Here is a 7,959-nt window from a genome sequence, read left to right as displayed (position 1 = left end):
ATATATATATTAAAAAAAATTCTGTCAATGTGCTCTATCCAGAACTCCTCAAGTGGAAACGTTTTAGTTTAGTTTTAGTTTCACCTGGTTTAATTTTGTAAAATATCTTCTTTTGTTTTTGGAACCTTTTGCTATCCGATTATTAATCGAATATCGATTAATTGAAAAAATAATGAACAGATTAATTGATTTGCAAAATAATCGTTAGTTGCAGCCCCACTAAATATACATAACACAGACATTTGTCCTGAACTGCACTGTGGTAATATTTCAGGAAATCCAATAAAACTTTGAAGCAGAAGATTTGAGATCATGTATTAAATTAGATAATTTTTTCCCGACAAACATGATAATCCTCATTAATTAACATTTCAAAGAAGAAAATGTGTCCACCATCTCTTCACAAAATGCTATTTCTATTCTAAAATCTTGAAATCAAAATAAGTGTAATTCTTTAGAAATGTCTATAAATAGTAGATATTTTTAAAACGATTTTAAGTTATTATTTTTTAAATAAAGGCCTTATATTATAACAGTTTTAAGCTAATTTTAGTTATCTGGACTGAGACTGAAAAAGCTGGCTGTTTGTGATGAAAAAGGTTGCAGATGTCGGAAAAGTAAAACAGCTCTTTGGCTCCACACTGTGTCCGGATTTTGGAAATGCAAATACAAGCAGAAGCTTCAGTGTCTGTTTTACAGGGTGCAAGTACATTTCATATAGCAGCTTCAGGGATAGTTCAGAGTTTGTCGTTTCGAATGTATTATTTGACATTTTCATCCAATCTGAATCTTTATGAGGCTAAAAAACATTATAAGTCAATATTAATAAAAAAGTAAGAAAGAAAAAGAAAAAATTATTATACAAAATAAATGACCAAGTTTAACTGATTGCATGTATTGTCTTCGCACCTTACAGCAAAAATTTAAATTCAAACTCCATGTTTTTTTTAACATTGAAAGAGGCTTGATTTAAGCAAAGCAACAGGAAGTTTAATTAGGATCATTAATAGTCCAAGCTTGATGAATCATGCATAGAAACAACTTGTTGATGAAGATTCTCAGTCATCCAGGTCATTCCCAAAAAGTAAAAAAAAACAAACCACAAGCAACATTTTGGATTAGCTTGATTTTTTTTTTCTGTCTGTGTGTCTGCACCCATGAGGGATCACATTTAACCTCAATTAAACCTCAAGAGTTCATGGCCTTAAGTTCAGGCATGCATTTGATGGACTTTTAAAACAACTGTTTCAATAAAAAATCTATTGAATAAAGCTTAGAGTCTTTATTTTCCCTATCAATTTGATTACAAGGAGCAAAATAAGGCACTCAGAAAAGTGCATGTTATTTTCTTGGGATAACGAAGCTCAACAAGTTATGATACAGTAGCAATATTAATATAGCATTATTTTAGATTAACAAAATTTAAAAAACATGATGTATTGAAGATTTTGACAAAGAATAACTAGTCATGAGCAGGTGTTTAAAAGAACAAATACTGAAAACCTTGAAATAGATTTACCTGCCTGTTTAATACAACTGAATTAAAAATGTGCATTTTTAAGGGTTTTAAAAGCGTCAACAAACAGCTACTCTCTCACGCACTGTTATTTTGAGTTTAGCAAAGCATCTCAGTCACACTAAAGTTTGGACTATGATTAGGCCCCACCAAAACCTCTTTTTTTTCATTTAGCAGTAGACTCTCTGTTATGTTTTAGATCACTCATCTGCTTTGTAAAACATTAGTTTGTCACATTTGAGCAAAAGGTTACAAATTGGAATATCCTTTAAGATTTTATGCCAAAGATCAGAATTCCATCCATGCAATACAGCAAGTCATACAGGTTCTGAAAGCAACAAAGCAGCCTAAGAGCGCCACACTACTACCACCGTGTTTGACTGTGTGAATGATGTCCATTCTTTTTTTCTATAATGGTTCCTTTTTGTTGGTAATGTAAGAGGATGCACATCCCTAAGACATTTTCTCTCTTCAACTTTCAGAATATCTTGTTCTGTATCCTGACTGCCTCATGTTTTGTTTGTGGAAAATGGCTCCTATGCTGTTTTAAAACAGATCCAAAGCTTTGAAAAGTGCTTTAAAAGGATTACCGGATTGAAAAATGTCAATTATTTTGACATCAAGTGCTGCTTTTCCAGATATTTCCATCTACTTAATGCTGTCAGAGAGGTTATACTTATTTGATGATTGAATTCTAAAAGAAAAATGAAAATCTTTAATTCAATACTGGATGTTGCATTTATTATGCCTTTTCTAATCTATTATTACAGTTTGTTCAGTGTAAGAAGCATTTCAGCACCACAACAGCTCAAAAAGAGAAGACAACTAGAGAGCGAGCATGTATTATGTATTCGTGTAAACAAAGTTTACACGAATACATAAGGGAGGGTAACAACCTAAACAAAACTAGAGATCAGAGTCAACTAATAAAATCCTGATTAGTGCATCTTTTGTTCTAATTCATCAGGCATTGGAAGGCTCCTGTTTAAGCTGGAAACATCTGGGAACATCTGTTATGGATCAACACATGTTGCTGAAACTTCTGAAGTATCAGGATGGAGAAAGTGGGTGTAACACAAACACCGCAAATTTTCGTAGCACATTGTGCTGCCTTTACAACCTCCCCCCCAAAAAAATAATTTTCTCAAGATGTCAGGAAGATTTCATCAGATTTATACCAGTAAGTAAAACTGTTTCAAGTTTCTATACAGATGGACAAATATTCGTTTTCGCTCGCTGTTGCTATTGGGTTCTTTTATGATTTCTTTCTGTTCTTGTTTAATGACTTAAAACATCTTTTGATCTCCTGTCAGCCTCTCTGTTCCTTTTAGATTTAGCCTGGACATCAGTGACCTGAATCATTGTTTCTCTGTGTCCTCAGTGGTGCAAATGAATTGGTGTTGGCCACTTGCCATTTTTTTTTCTGTCAGTGGAATCAGCTGCAGGCCACAGAGCTCATCACAGGCTGGAAAAAAACCAATTAATCACCGGTTGGTGTGAAGGACCACAGCATGCAGTCATTTACATCTGTGAAAATCAAAATACCTATCAGTCAAACAAGAGGGTAACACAACTAGTGTGAATGCATTATCTCACTGAGTGTTATACTGGTTTCTCTGTCTATCAATTTTATTGAATTTTATACCCAACTGAAAAAGAGGTGCTTGAATGACAGTTCGACTGATGCATGAAAATCAGAGTTATGAACCAACTTTCTTCCTGTGGAGGATGTTTACATTTTCTTAGAATCCCTTCATAGAAACCAAAAAGCCCAACTACCTCTGGAGTTACTTGAAATAAAAACAGCTCTAACTGAATCCCATATCTGAGAGCAAATCAAACTAGTTTCAGTCTGAATATTTAATATGAGATCATCCACTAAAAATTCTCGCATTGTTCTAGCACCTGCTGTTAACAAATGATCTGCATCATCAGAAGGCAGTTGGATTTGAAAACAGGCAATTGGTCCAGTTCTCCTAAACAAGCTGCTCAAGCAGTCTCAATTTATATGAACAATTAACATACTGAGCCCGGTTCTGCTAGAGGTTTCTTCCTGTTAAAAGGGAGTTTTCCTCTCCACTGTCGCCACAAGCATGCTTGCCTTTGAGTCAATGTAATCAACTGGTTTTCCTCAGATAGAACTTTGAATCAATTTGACTATATGATCTGGTGAACTGCCTTGAGATGACCTGTGTTGTGATTCGGCACCATATAGATAAATTGAATTGAATTGAACACTTAAATGTGTCCTATTTTTCTAATGAGCAGATATTATTATGAATATTTGTTGTGTGTCATTAATCTATTGATGGATTTATGAACTGAAACTAGATTTCTGACACAGGTCTTTGTGGTATGTTTTGCTTAGCAGTTTTCATGAAGGAATAGATAAATAGATGGATGAACTGACTGTTTTATAGAATCACTGGAAAGGAGAAAGATGGATAGATAAATGCTGAATCATGTTTAGCAAATAAAGTTAATTTATTTAACAAGACAGACACAAGAAAGACAAACTTGAGCAAATATTTATGAAAACAAATATATAATTGTTATAATGTTTTAATACTTGGTAATTTCTTTTACTGAAGAAAATTAATATGAACATACTTCCTACAATATGGGGAATTATATATATATATATATATATATATATATATATATATATATATATATATATATATATATATTTACAGTATGTTGACATAACACGAGTTATTTAGTAAATAGGTAAATAAATCGACGGTGACGTCAGTTGCGGTGCCCGCGTGCCGGAGGAAGCGGCACACACAGCTGGTGAGGAGCGCGCGCGCGCAGAGTCAGCAGAACAGCCGAGCAGTAGTTAAAGGGGACCGTTTTGTCCCGATGGTTCAGTCAAAACCGCTCGGTTCTGTTGGTTAATCCGCAGCTGGACTTGTCCGAAGGCTCCCATAGAGAAGCAGGTAAGAACCGAGATCCTTCCCGGTCCCGATCCATTCCCCCGCCCGTCTCATCAAAGGCATGACGACGCGTCGGAAGTTGCAGGTGCACGCGCCCTTTAGATGTTTTAATTGGCTAACCTTCACCAATTACCGTTTTCATTCGCTCAGTCTTAAAGCAGCAAAAAATTAAACGACATCTTATAATATTTATATTTTTTCTGCAAAAATATTTTGTCTCTGATTTAAGTTTTAAAAATACAGCCTATTAAGAACAAAGTAAGGAAAGTTCTAATTCTTTTAGATTTAACATTGAATTTTGTATTTTATTTCTTTAAGTGTGGATAATAGTCTCTTCTGACCATGTATTTCAGCAGGAATGTCATGAATAAAATCATCTGTATGTGTGAGTAGGCAGAGGCAGACCAGACAGCAAGATTATTGTTCTCTGAAATGTTTGCCAGTCTCAGTCATATGCTGGACATCAGACTTTAGATGTTTTCTCTAATAATTGTGTAGCGATAATGTTTCTGTATCCCTGATGCTCTCTAGGCAGACTGAGAGTGCCTGTCCATGTAATGCAGTACTTCCTGCCTTTTGAATAATAAATGAACAAGACACTTTCATTGAGAATTATACATTGGATTCGCCGTCTGCATGTGTCCTCCATCGCCTCACACTATAATCACAGATTAAACAGCATTTAAACGGATAATAAAAGACAAAGGCTGAGACATATGCGTATTTTTTAAAGAATCTCAGGTCCCTTGAGATTTAAATATGCTGTTGTCTCCCTGCACAATCAACCTCCACCAGTCTCTTTTGACTGTAAATATTTGGTCTTCCTCATTATTGCTTTGTTTTGATCTTATTAATTCATGCTTTTTTCCCTGCTAAAGAACAGTATCCCCTTAGCATGATGCTGCCACTGCCATATTTCACATTGGAAATTGTGTATTAATAATGTGGTGAACTGCTTGTCCAAAAAGTGTTTTTATCCCTACAGCAAACTGCAAACAGATTTTTAAAATTTATTTATCTGGATTTCTTTTGACAGTGACTCCTCCCATTCTTCCATAAAAGGCAGCTCTGTAGAAAGCACAACTGATAGTTTCTTTAGATAGAGTCTCCAACCTAAGCGGTAGGTTAATACAGTTTCTCCAGAAAATCTGGAAAAATGTCTAATGTTTTCTTGCCCTAATCGGACATATGTAGACAGCCATGTCTTGGTTAGTCTGCAGATGTGCTGTACACCAAATGGACTTTATGATTCTGTTTGTTCACCAATGTTCTCTTACACACTTGGCAAACCTTCATGGAACATCTTTTGATCCAACTTACTACTTGTGTAACCTCTTGAGTGGATAAGTCAGACTAGACTTTGAAATGCTAAAGGAAGTTGAGTAGTAAGGCGTTCCCCAAAAGTATTCTTTCTGTGTAATATAACATTAACTACTGAAGGACGAATACATTAGGCTGGATGATTACTTTTTGCCCCATTTCGGAAACTTTTGATTTACGTGCATGTTTTTGCTTATTCATAAGTGCCTCCAGCAACCAAGCCTTGAGATCTTGTAGAGTGCATGCATCGCCAATGGCCTTCATTTTTCAGCTGTTGTTAATGTATGGTTCAATTTGCTTACGATTGCTTCTTCTTTGTTTAAATGAAGATCTGTGTAATATTTACTATTAATATGTGATTCTTATCATGTAAATTGAGGAAGGACAAGCAATACATGCTCCAGGAATCTGCCTAAAAATATGGGCAGCACATATCAGAGTTTGGTTCGACTGATGTCAAAATAATTGGTATTGGTATTGGAGACAGCCTTACAAAAAAAAAGAAAAAAGACTGTGTTGATTGATTTCTATTAGTAAATGATACCAACAGAAAAAATATTTAATGAAACCAAAATATTTCCTGATTTTAAAATACTCTCTTTCATAATTTTTGCAGATTTTATCTCTCCATTACGTCCAAAGATGGGCAATGGTTCGATGAAGTCGAAGCGTTACAAACCCACTGAAACCTCTGTTTCTGCCGCCAATGGCCAAGCTCACAAAGAGCGATGCAGCGCCCACAAAACATCATCGCTGGACTCCCTGAGGGCCCGAGTGGATGAACTGGAGCGAGAAGGAAAGAGGAAGGATGAGGAACTATGTGCCAAAGAGCAACAGATCAAAGGTCTTCAGGAGCAACTGGCCAAGCAGACCCGGGTTCTGTCTGAGCTCAGCGAGGAACTCCAGAACAAGTGCATCCAGCTTAACAAGCTGCAGGACGTGCTGAAGAGCGGGGCCCCGACTGGTCTGCCTTCAAGGCCACCTTCTGTCAAAGCCAGTGGAAAGAGCAGCCCCAATCTGAGTGTCCGCATCAAGGAGACCATGAACAGAAGAAAAGGAGCTAAAGCCGGAGTGTCGGCAGAACCCACGTCGAGCAGTCTACCAAAGTTCTCCTTTGAGAAGGCTAGAGTACCGAAAGATGTGAGGTGAGATGCTTGTGTTTTCAGAGGAAGCAATAAACAAGGACAGAGAGAAGCCTGATGAAGGTGCAGGACACCCTGAGGCTCAGTCAGTGCTAGCTCAGTGGGCAGTGAGTGGGAGGAGAAGTGAGAAGCAAGCAACAAAACAAAGAGCATGTGCAGATTTTTATTAACATTATTTAGGAGCTGGTCGTCACTTTAGATTTAAAGATTCAATCCAACCCAACCTGGACATTTACCTGGTCAAAGCTCACTGTTGTTTCTAATAAATATCTAAGGAGTAAGGCTCAAGTCAAAAAGCATACAGAAAAGCTGAAACCTCGACTTTTCTTAATCAACACCTGCTATTTTGGGCATCAAAATGTCAACAGATGACTTCACAGTGCAGCACACACATACAGTTTGTCCCTGATGAGACGGGAGCATTATTGTCTTTCTGTAAAACTGAACTGTAATTTTATTGATTCCTGCTGCAGTGCTGTGTTACTGTATGTCCCGCCCCAGTAAAGGTTTATCGGATTTAGGGAGTAATTTGATCTGAGAATATTGCTCATGGGAGACAGGATGCTACAGTGAAAAAAAAATGATTTAGTCTGTTTGACATGGTGCAGACAGTGGGTAAAAAAATGTAGGTGATTAAAATGAAAATCCATAATTTTTATCTCATTAAAGTATTTTAATGTTTGAACAGTGGGACTCTTGGAAAAAAACCTATTTTGAAGCAGTATTATTTAGCATAGCTCAGGTCCATGCTGCTTTTGTTGACATCAAACATAAAACTAATCTTTATATAATCAAGTCATTTAGTTTCAGCTGTGTAACAATGGTAATTCCCTTATGTTGTTAGAACAGACTTCATCACATGACTATGAAACATGTTTCAAACAGTTAAAAAACCCAAACCTTTATAGCTTCTTGCTCCTCTTATGACATCTACATGTCTCTGTATTTATGCTTAAACATTAATTAAATATTCAGTTAAATTGTTGATTCAATTCAGTTTATTTATATAGCACCAATTCACAACACATGTCATCTCAAGGCA

The 7,959-nt window shown here is 36.2% G+C and overlaps 1 protein-coding gene across 3 annotated transcripts in view; it reads left to right on the top strand.

The window, feature by feature from the left end:
• The first annotated feature begins 4,317 nt into the window (after positions 1-4,317).
• The window catches only part of prkg2 (protein kinase, cGMP-dependent, type II), a 34,034-nt gene continuing 30,392 nt past the window's right edge, over positions 4,318-7,959 (top strand). Inside the window, exons 1-2 of one of the 3 annotated variants that reach the window (XM_015373591.1) lie at positions 4,318-4,458; positions 6,392-6,920. In XM_015373591.1, the coding sequence (XP_015229077.1) occupies positions 6,418-6,920 (503 nt within the window). In that variant the 5' untranslated portion in view covers positions 4,318-4,458; positions 6,392-6,417. Of the gene's footprint in view, positions 4,541-5,510; positions 5,576-6,391; positions 6,921-7,959 lie in introns of those variants that run through there. The other 2 variants (XM_015373592.1, XM_015373593.1) reach the window with 2 other exon arrangements.

The sequence above is a fragment of the Cyprinodon variegatus genome, unplaced genomic scaffold (assembly GCF_000732505.1).
Source record: "Cyprinodon variegatus isolate N-32 unplaced genomic scaffold, C_variegatus-1.0 Scaffold89, whole genome shotgun sequence".
In the NCBI taxonomy this organism is placed as follows: domain Eukaryota; kingdom Metazoa; phylum Chordata; class Actinopteri; order Cyprinodontiformes; family Cyprinodontidae; genus Cyprinodon; species Cyprinodon variegatus.
The sequence above is the reverse complement of the archived record's forward strand: the minus strand, read 5'-3'. Positions and strand labels throughout refer to the sequence as shown.